General features: G+C 40.6%; 1 protein-coding gene across 1 annotated transcript; it reads left to right on the top strand.

Moving 5' to 3' along the window:
• Positions 1-585: 585 nt before the first annotated feature.
• On the top strand, positions 586-11977 carry LOC104344534 (riboflavin-binding protein). Its single transcript, XM_009948691.2, has 5 exons — positions 586-724; positions 1431-1530; positions 2667-2795; positions 7845-7956; positions 11732-11977. The coding sequence occupies exons 1-5, from the start codon at positions 586-588 to the stop codon at positions 11975-11977; spliced, it is 726 nt and encodes a 241-aa protein (XP_009946993.1).
• The last annotated feature ends 2894 nt before the right edge of the window (positions 11978-14871 follow it).

Genomic DNA, 14871 nt, shown 5'->3' with positions numbered 1-14871 from the left:
TTAGTCTCACAAACAAAATGTTTTTATCTTGCATTTTTGACCAAATTCTACAAAAGAAGCATGAAATAATGGATCAGATTCTTAAGCATAAATTTGCAGAGCCTCAACAAAGGCAATTTATCAATGTAATCTACCCAGCTCAGTTGCTGACCACTACTATTTCACTTGCAGCTCTATTAGATGTGTAATTTCCAAGTGCGCAAAAAAACTCTGCAAATTTTAGAACTAATCGATCTTTTGTTCAAATCTAGTGAAGCAGAGGAAGGGTTCAAAGATAAATTCAGGTCAGTGTAAGAAATTTTAAATCATTTTCTTAAATACTGAAACATCTTTTCATAAACAGCCTAAACTATTGATGGCTTTTATTACTTGCCACGGAACCTCAAGCATATGTGTTCACATATAAGGAAAGAGAAAGGGAGGATGTGTGTCTTAATATTTATGTTTGCATCTTTGCTGAACATATATTATTTGTTTATATATGTAGCTTTTTTAAAGAAACACTTTCTTTTAATGTTATGGCTTCTCCTAGAAATAAAGGATATAAATAAAGACATCTCTCCATACAGGAAAAAGAACCGAACAATGCTGAGGTTTGCTATCACCCTCTTTGCTGTTATAATGTCATCTACCTGCCAGAAATACGGATGCCTGGAAGGGGACACCCACAAATTGAAGCCAAGTCCTGAGCCAAATATGCATGAATGCACTCTGTACTCTAAATGTAAGAGTGGTTTAAAGTTTGCCAAATGTAGTCTAGAAGTACAGCTTTGTACACGCTAATTGTTTTGGCAGTTCCCTTAATTTCTCAAAAATATGTAAGATGCAGTATACGTTGCATTTGAAAAGCTTCCTTCATTGGCGTTTTGCTGTATGCAAACCAAGAGTTTAAGATTCTGGTTCTTAACAAAGTCAACCGCAAAACTCTCACAGACTTAATTTATTTTCTTAAAATTCTAATGCAGTTTACTTTTCCTGTAGCTCTATCTGCTTTAAAAAGTTTACAGCAGAGATGAATCTGGTTTACTGTGGTTCAGTACAAAAACTAATTAATTGTAGCAGACACCAGTGGGAAAGTTTGAAATCAAAATTCTGTAGTGAGCAAAGTACAGTATTTATTACATTTCTTCAACTCTCTTTTTATATTTATAGTTCAAAGCTAGTATCCCTTAGGACATAACATCCAGCAGCACACTAGCAAAATTCTTGGGCCTCTCTGGGCACACCTTGACAAAGCACTGTTGATGCCAGTCCACCTCAGTTAGCATTCACACTGTTGCCTCCAAAACCAAAAATGTTAGAGCTTCTAGTTAGCACTAAGAGACTTCATCATGTTATGGACCAAACCAGATTCATCTTACATTTTGAGTCTTCCAAATACAGTATTAAACAAAATCCTTATTGCAAGATCTCTGTTCCATTCCTAACAGCTTCCTGTTGCTATGCAGACTTCACGGAGCAATTGGCTCATTCCCCAGTAATTAAAGTAAACAACAGCTACTGGAACAGATGTGGGCAGCTCAGTAAATCGTAAGTCAGCTTTGATGTTGTCTGTGTCCTGGTTCAATAGATCTGTGCTGTAGCAGCCACATAGCTAATGGTATCTCCCCCTAGAGTTGCTGATGGACAGTCCCCAGGTTGCCCTAGAGATGATGCCACCCAGCCTGGTTCCCATCATCTTTTCTCTATACCTGGACCAACAGCTGACTTCTCCTCTCACAAAAGCCCATGAATCCCTAAGTATACACTATTTGTGCACAAGGATTTATGCCATTTTATCAAGAAAAGGGTATGTTTTTTCAAGTTTGCTTTCAATATAGAACCAGATCTAGCAATGCCAAGCAGTCATAAACCCAGTAGGTAACAACCACACTGCACCTCTGTAGCTCTCCAGAGCAACCATCACATACCAGTGAGTGTGACCCCTAGTCAATACAGGCTGCTTCTTTTGTTTAGAAAGTAGTTCAACTAGATTATTAAATCTTGCAAACAAAATGCACAAGAGTCCAGAAATTAAACTTCTGAATATTTAGAGTAAAAATTCTTGTAGTCCTGTGGGTTTTGTAACCATGAAGAATGTCTTCATATTTCAGATTTTTAGTACCCCATTAGATGTTAGAGCTGTGAAACATGGCAAGTTATAGAAATAAAAGAAGGAAAGTACAAAACAATTAAGCAAAAACAGATGTGTAAAAGTAACAGCTATTGCCTGCCACTCCCAGAAGAGCAGCAACTGTATGCGTTTTGAAGTAACTTCAGCTGGGCTGTGGAAAAATCTTAAAGATTAGTGAAACCATGAGGCTACAGCATAGAAGTTGTTTTGTACTGTAGTTTAAACTACATTTTATTATTGCCTGGAATCGTTCTTGCCAGGAAAACTCAAGGCCTCAAAAGTTTACAGAAAGCTTACACAAATAGGGCTGAAATATGCATGGAAACATTTGTGCACTCTTCAGCTGGCTATGGTAGTTGCATGCTCAGAGTCTGTACACAATGCCAAAGGAATGAGTTTGGAACCTCGACACTAACAGGGTGAAAGGATGCTTTTGTATGTTTTTCTCCCAATCTGTAGTATTGCATCCACATCAAAGCAGGCCTAGAAAACTGAGGCTATAGCCTTGATGCTACGAAACAGGCTTATTTGTGGCTTTTCTCACCCACCACAGCTGTGAAGATTTCACAAAGAAAATTGAGTGCTTTTACCGGTGTTCTCCACATGCTGCTCGCTGGATCCATCCCAACTACACTGCTGCTATTCAGTCGGTTCCACTGTGTCAAAGCTTTTGTGATGAGTGGTAGGTTCAGCTTTTTATCAAAGTATTTTTATTTAGCTTTAATATGCCTGTGTTACTAGGGTGTCAAGGAGCATGGGTGGATGAAGCACAGATCTCCCAATCGAGCGGCACTAAGATTCGATGGTGTTGCACCACTTTTATGCCTTTTCCCTTGTTCTCCCTCTTCGTTTTGCCATCTCTACTTTTTCCTCTGCTAAGCTACTACCCCAATGCAGGATGGAATCACTAAACTCTGGCAGAGTTTAGTGACTCCGGGACAGCACTGCCTGCTCTCTGTGAGGATGCAGTGCAGTGACATCAGACCTGCCTGACGTGACAGAGGAGCTCTCGCCACGTCGACAGGCACTAACGGCAGTGAGGGCCTGCCCACCCTTTGAAAAGTCCACGCCTGTGAGTTAGCGTTTATGCAGTTAGCATTTTAAATCTAAACACTTGATCATGATACGATTTCTTTTATATGCTTAAAACAAACTACAAAACCATGAAAGCAGCCACTTCCTGTATGTTTTCAATTAATTCATGTAACAAATACACTTAATTCCTTAATTTTTCACCCTTGGCTTTTTCTGTTCCCTTCCATTGTCCCTCTCTAAAATCACTTCTAAAAACCTGAATCTCAGAGAAACTTGCAGCCAAGTAATGCTAAAAACATTAATAGCAGTAAGCAAGCATAACAGCATTTAATTTTGTTTCCCAAAATATAGCATCAGGTAATCACATTATTTTTTGAGTACAAGACACGTAGTGGGACAACCCCGCACCCATCTGTCCTTTGTCTTGGGGTAGAAGCATTATATCCAGGCAAATACTGAGATTTTTTCAGTGGTCCATATCCAGCATATACCTCTCCCTCCTTCCTACCCTGAGATGTTGGATCTTAAAGAATTCCATCCTGTGACCTGTAAATCTCAGTCAGGACCATATTAATGTCGTGCCTAGTAACTGCAGTAACTTGTCTTTATGGTTAAATTGGTGTGAAGCATAGTACAAACAGCACAGGCTGTGTTCACACTATAGGATTATAACTGCTAGCATCCCTTGAAAGTAATGAACTGTGAATGTCTGAATCCCTTAGGCTGCTCTGAAAATCATGGAAAATTCTTTCAACGCTTCTAAAAATGTTATAAAAGAGCTTTTCTTGGAAGCACAGAAAATACAGAACACGCAGTAGTGCATGGTCAGGTTCTCTTGCTCTGCTCTGTACAGTGCTTTCCCTAGTGGTTACACAACTCGAGTGTTATTGATACATGGATCCATTTTCACTCTCATCTTCTCTCCAAGGGCAAAATCATATATGTAGTGCAGTATTTTGGTAGGATTTGTCTTTAAGTATGTCTCCATTGCTTTGTGCCAGAGAAGGAAACAAGAACCCTACCTTGGATTTGTAACGGAAGATGGTGAGAAGAGCTGATGTATTTCTTATCTTCCTTAGAGTTTCCTCTAGTGATGAATTTTATTTCTGTGTTAGGAAACTCCATGTGCCTGAGGAACAGATTTGTCATGTGCAGTCTTCCTTCCTAAATTTTTTGTAATCTTCTAAACTACATCCAGATTATTGACCTCCTTGAAAATAAAGACTGAGGCCTTGAATTTGCCTCAGTGCTCAGAATCTCAAAGCTCAGAAGCAAATATTACTAAAATTTGACAGCATTTATATATTAAAGCATTGGAGTTGCCAGGGAGCTTTACAATAGATCTAACAGGCAAAGCAATAGAATACCAGTATCTAAAACAAATGTATTCCAAGATAAGTAGCACACAAGGTCATCACCAAACTGCTATATCCAGTGAAAGTGTAAAGACAAAAGAAAATATATACCCTGTAAGTTTATTTTGCATCTATGAACCTGTTTAAGCCAGCCTTAGTATATATGAGATTTATACCAAAGCATACATGGTGGGTCAATATTACATAGCAAAATCCTCAGGGTCCCCCAGGTATTGCCAGAACCTCCAGGTAAATATCACTTTTAACTTTTGTTGTTAGAAAGTATGGGTGGGTGTGACTGGGAGCAGCTGCACTGGAAAAACTGACCCTTTTCCAGTATAGAGTGTCCTAGCAGAGAGCAGGCTCTACTCTAGACAAATACTGAACAATGATCTGTTGCCCCTGTTGGCGTCATAGATGCCTGGCCTGCATCAAAAATGTGATGATGATCCATTACCGTACATGCTAGTCTGTGTGCCTGCCTAATGCTGACATCAAACCCATTCCCTCACCCTGCTTAAGGCCTGAGGCTAGAAAAGAGCCTGGACAGAATTCCCACTCTTTCTGGTGATTTAAAGTAACATTTTTTTCGTGTTCTGTTCACCGGAGTCCCTTTAGCGTGCTGTAGCACTGCTAGTAATGTGACCTACTTTCTCTACATGCCGTGAGTGTGCCTGCTGCATACTGTATGTCTTTGTGGCCAGAAATGTGCAGAGGATTCTGAATGAGCAGTGACTTCACTTAAAAGAAATTATTCCAACTAGCTTGGGGCCTTCCTTTTCTTCCTATTGTCTTAGGATTCCTTGCTCCCACTAGTCCTAAAACTATTGCTTTTGAAAGAACCCAATGTACAAGCCGCTTTCTGATCCACCTGTGAAAGGGCCCTGTGCCCTTTAAAAGATAAACAGCTAATTATGGAAAATGGCGAAAAAAAGCTTTGAAATAAAAATATCCTGCCCATTGTGCATAGAGCACTAGTACGTTCAGGGAGGATCTTTTAAGTATTTATGTTTATGTTTCTCACAGGTTTTAATTAATGTTTGAAGAAAATACTTATGGGTTTCTGGACAGCAGAAATCAAACTTTTCGTAAGACACAACTTTTCATAAACTTCATAATTACTTCCATTGGGACAAAGAAAAACTCATAAAATAGAGTTATGCCTTGCTACCCGCTTATATAACAAACCATAGAGACAGGCAATAATCATAATCAGGAAACATTTCATCTGACAATTCAATAGATAATAGTGAATAAAAATATAAATACTTTAATAAACATTTTAAATTCAAATTCCTGAGGAAACCAGATGCATAGCATGAATGCTCAGTTCAGTAAAACTCTGAAATACATATTCATAATTTGAAAAGTATAACTAAAGGTGACACTAACTGCAAATGAAGCAGTTCTTCCCTCTCCTCAGCCCCAAGGGCTACTCATTCTTTACCCTACCCTGTCCCCACCCTTGTGCCAGTGGCACTGTCTGAGAGGCCATGAAGCAACTCTGGTCTGGGAACCCATCAGGTTGAAAAATACTTAGCAAAATAAAAAGGGAAACCAGAAAAGAAGACTGTGGGAAGGGCACAACTGCTTTAAGTAAAAGTGCTAGTATTAGGCAGCTCACAGCAGATATTGATCAACTTCACTAGAAAGCAATGAACTTCAGTGCATGCATAAAGGACACGCCTACATGGCTTGAAGAATCGAGGACTAATTGTTGAATCTGATGCTGGTATATGGAGAGTTCATAGATGGTGGTTAACAAAGTTTGCATTGATGCTCCTAATTGGCATGCCTTCAAGTGGACAAAGTGACTAGCATTAGAGAAACAGCTTTCACTGCGGAGTTCCCTCTGTGTGTCTTTCTCAGTCAGGATACACACAGCAGCTAACAAACAACAAACTACTCTTATAGTCCCTAGTCCCAAATCCAGTCATGGCACAAACTGGTAGGATCTACCTATTAGTGTCACACTACATGAATTTATCAATTTCCAGCAGAGCCCCTACCCCTGACAGCAGATTCACAGATGAACATATTTGAGAATACGTGTCTCCTGCTCCAGACCTCGTTAGTCCAGGGCCTGGTTCCCCTCCATCTGTTGCTGCTCTTTCTCCCTCCAAAAAGCCCAGGAAACTTATGTGGCGGTTCTGCAGATGTGTACATTCTTACCTTTCTGTATGTGCAAATGCACTGCAATGTCTAGTTCTTGTAGTTCTGTTGACCACATGACAACCTCATATTTCATTTACAAATGTAAGCCTGCAGCCCTCATGATATGAAAATAGTTTCAGAAACATGACTCTGAAGATTAAAAATGACAAACAGAAAATGTATCCAACAACATTAATTATAAATACCGTGCTGAACAATGCCGACTTTCTGAAAGCTGTGCCTTATGGTTTTGTCACTCCCAGTTACTGGTACGAATAGTCCACCTGAAGCCATTGAGACTAAATTTAAGTAGATATTAACTTCTTTGCAGGAAGTCACCCTTAAGAAAGGTAAGAGCCAAAAAGTAGAACATAAAAAGAAGTGTAAGGAAGGAAATTATATAGGATGAGGGTAAGTCATGAGATCTCTCATCACATAGACCAGCCAGTTTCATACCATACTTGTCCCAGGCCATTTATAGGCTTTTTTTTTACATTACTGCTTACAAATTTAAAATAACTTAAAATTTTAATTTTGGACCTATACCCTACAAGACTCTTACATTTTCTCCTTCATTTCAAGTTTAACTTCTTTGAAAATGTTGTTCCGAGACTAACAGCTTACCAGTTTATATGATCTTGTTGTTTGTGTATTTTCCTTATTTCAGTGCACATTCCTCATTCCACATTTCCCTGCCCAGGAAATATCATTCTTCTTTACCCATATTAATTCATAAATACAAACTTTCCCCACATCTCCCTCAAGTGACAGTTCGCTCTTAGCATACCTGTGCTCTGTCACAATATTGAACATCAGCATTCATGAAACTCCCTCCCACACAGCCCTTCCTCCACGCAGTAACATCAGGAAACATAACCAAGCAGAAAACACTGCATGAATGAGTGTTGCTCCTCAGAAAATGAGCCTTTTACTTAAGTCTGTGAGTATAAAACACTGTGAACTGTTTAGTTTTCATTGGGATTTAGGTCTTCCTGGCCAGCTGAGAGTTTACACACGCGTCGAGCTAAGATAATGTGCACATTTCTTGAAGATCTGTTGCTAAGCTGCACTGTGCAACCATACCACATTACTAGCATAGCCCACGTAGACTTTTTGAGTTGAATCTGACTCCTCTGAAAAAAAAAGTCAGAGAAATAACTGTATCTTCCACACTAATCTCCATGAAGGTACGAAGCCTGCAAAGGTGATTCCACATGTGTTCGTAACTGGCTGATGGACTGGGAGTGGGATGAAAGTGGAGAAAACCGCTGTAAGAATAAATGTATTCCATACAGTGAGGTAAGAAAACCTGATCAACTGGACCAGAAAAAATGGCATAAAGGGTTCTTTTTTCTCCATGAATATATGGGTGTAAAATGCAACAGGTGAATTGTTTTTACTTCAGCAGTTTTAAGCCATACCTACATCAGACCTTTTAAGTATAAAAATTTTAAAACATTTGTATTTATGTAGATTGCTTACTCTAAGTGTATATACACATTTAATTACATACCTCTGTCATTTTAAATTGGGACATAAGTTCCCAAATCACTAAGGAATTTTTAAGGTTTTCTTGTATTAGGCAGCTTTGCCCTTTTCTCTATTTTACCTCGTCACATTCGAGTCCTTCTCCATCCTCCAAATCCCTAAGTCCCGACATTCTGCTGTCTCCGTTTTGTTCTCCATAGACCTATCATATCTCTGATGTGTGTTCTCCATTGTGTCTGCCAATGGCTAGGCAGAGCTAACCTTGTTCTATATGACTCTGATGGGTAACGAGCAGCCCTGACAAACTTTCTGAGAGCTCATGCCATCTTTCTGAGAAGGTTTAGTGGCTGGGGTAACAAATTGTATGAGTAAAGGTGTATAAAATGACAAGTGACAAGATGTATAGGAGCAAGGTTGCCTGGAACCTGATCTGCAGACCTTTCAGAGTCAGGTAGGATTTTTTCTAGTGACTCAAGTAAGTTTAGCATCAGGGCAATACAATACAGCCCAAAACTGCTACGCTCATTTGAATATTTTTAACAGCTGAACTTCACTGACTCCAAGAAAACTGTCTGATTGCAGAAGTAAACTAAATTTAAGTGTAGTGCTTAGACACTGGTAGTAAGGCTTGCAGAGATCCCAGATTCATTGTTTTGAATTCAATTCAAGTGCATGTACTTCAAGAAGTCATTTCAACAACTGATACAAGTGGAAGTCACTGTCCAGTTAGTGCAGGATTGCTGTCTGCCTTGCAAAAGTGACACTAATCAGCAGGCTCAGGAAGGTAGACAAAAAACAAATGGGCTGCAGCAACTTACAGCTTGGTTTCCCAGATGAAGTGAAAAACTAAATTATAATTTCTGTAAGTGATCTCCAGTCCCTGTTCAAACTGCCCCTGCTCCAGAGACAGGAGTTTTTAACTTTTAATTCACTTGTATTTATTTCTTAAAGAAAATATACCATCTGCTGGGAAAAACATGCAGCAAATCCAGAGGTCTTATCACTTGAAGCCAGGCACAGCTATTCCTAAACTAAATGGAACCACACCCTAAACTGCCTATGTTTTTCACCAAAAATAGGCTTGCATGTTAAGTAAGAATAAAGATGAAGTTTCTTCAGAGAAATTTAAAAAACACATTTCCCATATGAAAATTACATGATAGACGTACGCTAGACTCACTTGGTTTGGACTCAACTCTGGAAAAGAAAGTTACTGTTACCCAGAAGCACAAAGGGTTCTCCAGTGTCAGAGCACTGTGGAGAGACAGTTTCTTTTGATGCTCAGCTTGCACAGAGGAGCAGTCTGCATCCCTGCATTTGACATATGCAAGTGGTTGTAAGGACTATTTGGAACAAAGCTGAATATGGAACAAATGCTGAATATTAAGAATGCACAATGGATCGTAGCCAGTTTTAGCCTGGCTAAAAGGAGGCACATTTTATCATTGTTCTCCCAGCTGAATGCTCCTCAAGCAATGTTAATGCACAGACTAGAATATTATCCAAGTAGCTGAAGAATTTGAATCCTTTGCAGTAATTTACAGACGTGTTGGGTAAATGGTCTGTGTGCAGTGTTTGCTGCAGCATTCTGGGTATGCTGTGATCTTTAAGCAGAGTTAGGAGGAAGGTCAAAATGAGATTACCAATTTATCAAGTAGGAGAGCACGAATAACTGTTACAGAACCTGTGGGACACCAGAGTGGGATGTAGCCATGTCTCTTGCATGCAGACCTAAGAAAACCCACACGATAGCTTATAATACATTCTGGAATGATTAGCTAAAAGCAGGTAGAAATCCAGGAACTGTACAGGAGCTGGAAGAATATGTCTAACACTGCTCAAAAGCACAGGAATAGTGGGAAAGAAACAGCTAAGGTCTGTCTGCTCCAAGAACACAAGGAGAGAAATAGACGCAGCAACCTTTCCATTTCTGACCCTGCCTTGCTCCCAGTGCAATACCCAACCTCCACACTCCTCCTCCAGCAACTGCAGCATCCATAGAGTGAGCCCTGGCTAGAGATTGTGTCAGCTGAAAAGCTATTTTACAGACTACAGATTCTTTGGGGCTATTTGGAATGGACTCTGCATTATTCACAAAGGATAGATTTCTAAGGCAAAAGTGACGATTATGATTTCTTCTCATCTGCCTTCCTGCACAGTATAGGTCAATATAGTCTTGCATGTGGGGGGACAGGGAGACATCTCATAAGAAGGACTTGTTGTGCAAAATAGGTAGAGCAGAGGAAGCTGCAGGACTAACTGCAGATGCCCAGTTCCACTTCCACATAATAAACTTAAAACTGTAATTATTAATTTTTTGCACACAGAGCAGCTTCCGTGCAGAAATCTCCCAACCACAAAGACAGAGCACCTTCTCTGAGATTCAGTGTCAGATCTTTATATGAGCTGGCGATGACAGTAAACCAGCACACCTTCCAGAAATTACAGCACTAAGAGAAATGCTGTAGGATTAAAGAATCAGCATCACGTGCAAGAACTACTTGTACTGTTACAGATGAAATACAGCTTCCTTCAGAGAGATGCTGGTGACACGGTCAAGGTGAATCAATCAGCAATGAAGCCCAGCAGTCCTGCTACATGGCCCACTGTTTCAGTCATTAACACTCCCACTCCTTAATTCCCAAGGCTTCTACTCCTGCCGTCGTCCCCAACTTCATTCTTAGCTTTGCTTCTGGGAGTACATAAAGCTTCCTTTACAGAAACAGAAAAGATTGAACTTCAACCACAAACACATGGGAGAAATGCAGGCAAGATAAAGTGTATATCCTGCCTGCTTTGTGGCTGGATGTGATAACTCCTCAGCTAATACTCTTTAAGCAAACTCAAGCTGGGCTGACAAAAGGTTGTCACAACGCGAGCTTGGCAAACGTGAAATATCTTTCTTGTGTGCTTGTACAGGTCCTACGACACAGGCCTTACAAAATTATGTAGTCCCAAGAACAGGTCAGATTCACTTGAAGAGAGTACAAGAAGCTGCAGTTTACAATTTGACGAGACAGAAAGGCCATTGCACCCCTGGACAGAGCACTTTGGAAGCTTGAAGAAAAGTTCAAGCAAGTTATGTCCCTTCTTTTTGTCTGTGAGGTCCTGCCCAGTCATGACGTAAATTGCAGCAGGCACAATGAGATCCCACAGAGCTGTGACTCCACTGTCTGGCGCTTTCAGCACTACTCAGATCCTGAGAGGTGTCAGAGTGTCCTGACATGCTGCAAGTTGTCCAGCCTCTCACACACGGCTTTAGTCTGTCAGACCCAGAAAGGTAGCTGGGCTGTCAGCCCCAGGGTGGAAACAAAGGGCTGGCCGTTGATCACTTTGCAGCTTGTGTAATCACTTGCTCTCACAACAGGCAAATCTCTTTTGCCAGTTGTGGGACTGGATAATATTTTAAGATATCTCAGAAGTGATGGAGCATGGCACACAGCAAGACAGGGAATGACTGCAGACTGCTTTTTTATAATCTAGTACCAATTTTTAAACAGTGATAAATGTTTATCAATTTGATACAAACTGATTTTAACTCAATTCTTTTAAAATGTAATTGATGTGTTTCTTATTTGACACACAGATGTATGCAAATGGGACTGACATGTGCCAGAATATGTGGGGGGAGTCATTTAAGGTCAGCGAAACCTCCTGCCTCTGCTTGCAAATGAACAAGAAGGACATGATGGCAATCAAGTATCTCCTCTCCGAAAGCTCAGAGGAAAGCTCCAGCAGCAGCAGCAGCAGCAGCAGCGAGGAGCATGCCTGCCAAAAGAAACTCCTGAAGTTTGAGAAACTGAAGGGAGAGGAGGGGGAACAGACAAGATGAATGCTGGTGGATGTATGTCAGGACAAGAGAAATAGTCATGCAGGCTGGGCTCAGGGCATCGTGCCAGCCTGCTTTATCCCTTACTTCCTAGAACATAATAAATCAATGGCTGGTTATATTAATCTTTCTCTGATGTTTTTGCATCTGCATCACAAAGCTCCCAAACAGGTTAGCACAAGTGTAATCTTGTGACTTGAACTGAACAGCTAGAAGCCTGGAGGTAACATCTAGGGGTTGACTTTCAAAGAGGAGAGGCACAGGCAGCTCCTGCTTCCTTAAGGTGGAACAGTGAGAACTAGAGACCTCTGGAAGGCCACGCCGGTAATGTACCAAATCTTCAACCCAGACCCTTTGTTAGCATAGGCACACAGCACTCCTGTCATGAGTTCCTGCGTGCCTGGCTCTCCTCAGATAAAGAAGAAATGCTGCAGGCAGAAATAGGTCAGTGAGCCTGGCTACTGACCACTGAAAATGTTTTTGGTTTGTATCTGAAAAACATTCTTGCAAAAGAGGGGATTGTGGTGTACTAGATAAATCCCTGGATCCATACATTGCCAGTATACAGTGTGCACGGCCTGTTGCACTGGGCTTTTACCTTAAACAACAGCACTTCAAAAGTCTCCTACAATACGAATTTGAAGCACAATTTTGAGTGCAATTAGTCCCACTGAACGACTCCAAACAGAATGATCTCTGACAAATGGACGTGTCAGGGAGGGCCCCAACCAGGTTTCTCCCGCCAGTAATTCTGCTTCCCAGCATAACTGTTATGCTCAAAGTAAAACCAAAATCTGCACCAGTCCCAGAGGGGACTGGTAGGGATGAATTAAATCCTGCTTTCAATTATGCAGCCATACTCCCTCTGACATCGCTATAGGGTGGGCAGGTCTGTGCCATTCTGTACAGCCTTTCATAGTGGTATCACCAGGGAAACCACGAGAAGGATTGAATTTGGGGGGGTCATATTATCAAACTGTGAAAATTGGCATCATCTCAGTGCTTGCTATGGAGCTAGGCACCTTACAGCGTTTAAGGATCTGACCCACAGTTAAAACAATGACTTGGCACATCCTGTTAAACTCAGAGAACCTTGAAAGTCCAGAACACTCTCTTCACTGGGCTATTTATTGGAGTGGTTTCATACAGCTGCAATAGTAATGCTAAACCCATTAGGTCATGCTCTGCTTCCAGCCAGCTTCTCAGTATATTTAACAATGGACTAATTCCTACCAGCACTGAATTGTTTTCAGAATGATACTTTGCCACATCTGTATTTTGTGCTAACTCAATTTGTCAGTTCTACTGTTTGAAAAGGAAGAACAAAAATTTGGTCTTCTGTAAAGCTCTGACAGCCCTTTTTCTCCCTATTTCACTAACTTTCCTGTCCTTCTTCATTGCACCTGAATCAGAGCAGAAATTTTCCTGCTTTTTATTTTGCTGTGCTCAAAATTCAAGAATTAATTATCCCCTCTCTCTGCCATAACACCAACTTTTTCTGTATCACCACAGCCAAAGATTTCCTTCATGTTTTTTGTGAAGTATAGCACCATTGTTTCTGCCTGTGCTCTTTTTCTTCCCATTCCATTTTATTCTCTTTGCTCTAGCTAAATCACTCTTGAAACTGCTCTCAACAAATAATTCTTCCATGCTTAGTTTCAGGATGACCCATGAGACTGGTTATTGCATGCTCTTGAACAGCACTGGATCCTACAGCAGCTGAGGGACCAAGACCATTTAGCTCCTATTCATAACTTTCCCACTGACTCATGATGTACCCTAAGCAAACCATTTAACCCTTTTGTGACCCAAATAATTTTGCAGAGCTACTATATTTCCTCTAGGTCATCTCTTTTCTAAGCCAAAAATTCAAAAGCTATGCAGTTGTCCCTAGCATAGGAGTTGTGCTAGACCTCTTGGTCATTCTTTCATTCATACAGATATGTTTTCTTCAAATACAAGTTCTTGCCCAGAAAGACTTTCAGTCTTGATTTAAAATTCCAAACAATGGAGAATTGTCCAATGCACCTGATAATTTGTTTCCCTGTGTTAAAGGTTATCCTTAATTTAACATTTGTTGTTTCAGCTTTCAGCCACATATTTTTGCTAAAGCCTTTTGTATTAAAGGGTTCTTCATTATTCAGCATTGCTTTTCTGCTCAGCAGCATATACACTGGATCAAACTGCTTCTTAGCAATTAGCTCTATCTTAGCTCTATTATTTAGTTTACATATGTCATTACAACATATTCCCCCTCTTCTTAAATCATACCTATGGTTCTGCTCTGTACCTTCTCCAGTCACGAACATCCCCCCTAAACTGTACAAACCAAAGCCATACTCCATGGCAGTGTTAAGGGTGACCTACAGAGAGAGCACCATATCCCTGCCTCTCTACGCACTTCTCCCTAATTGCATTGCCCGTGTCGACAAGAGCGTTGTTCCAATTATTTGCATGCTTCCAGTGTCCATGCATTATGATTCCTCACCTTTTCTCGGCTTAGTCTTTTCCACTGCACAGCTCCCTGATCGCAGAGGTGTGAACCGTGTAGGCTTATGGCTTTGAACTTGGTTGTATCACAAAACCCTCATGTGAGTATACCAGCCTTCCAAAGCCACTGTTTGCTCTGTCTAGCTGCTTTCTACTCACAGTAGTTTACATCTCAGACAACCTCTGTGTCACTCAGAAGTGCTATCAGTGGTGGTTTTACATTTACACAAAGGCTAGGATAGTTCAGATAAAGCAAAATTTGAAGTAACATAATCGGGAGCTAATGCTGACATGATTTGGTAAGTGCCTGCTATGCATCACAGCTCAAAAGTACATGCCCTGCTTCTGGACCCACGCTGGCCCAGACAACTGAAATGTCTCTGTATTTAGTGACACTAGACTCAACT

This window comes from Leptosomus discolor, chromosome 3 (genome assembly GCF_034619465.1).
Source record: "Leptosomus discolor isolate bLepDis1 chromosome 3, bLepDis1.hap2, whole genome shotgun sequence".
Classification (NCBI taxonomy): Eukaryota; Metazoa; Chordata; class Aves; order Leptosomiformes; family Leptosomidae; genus Leptosomus; species Leptosomus discolor.
The sequence above is the reverse complement of the archived record's forward strand: the minus strand, read 5'-3'. Positions and strand labels throughout refer to the sequence as shown.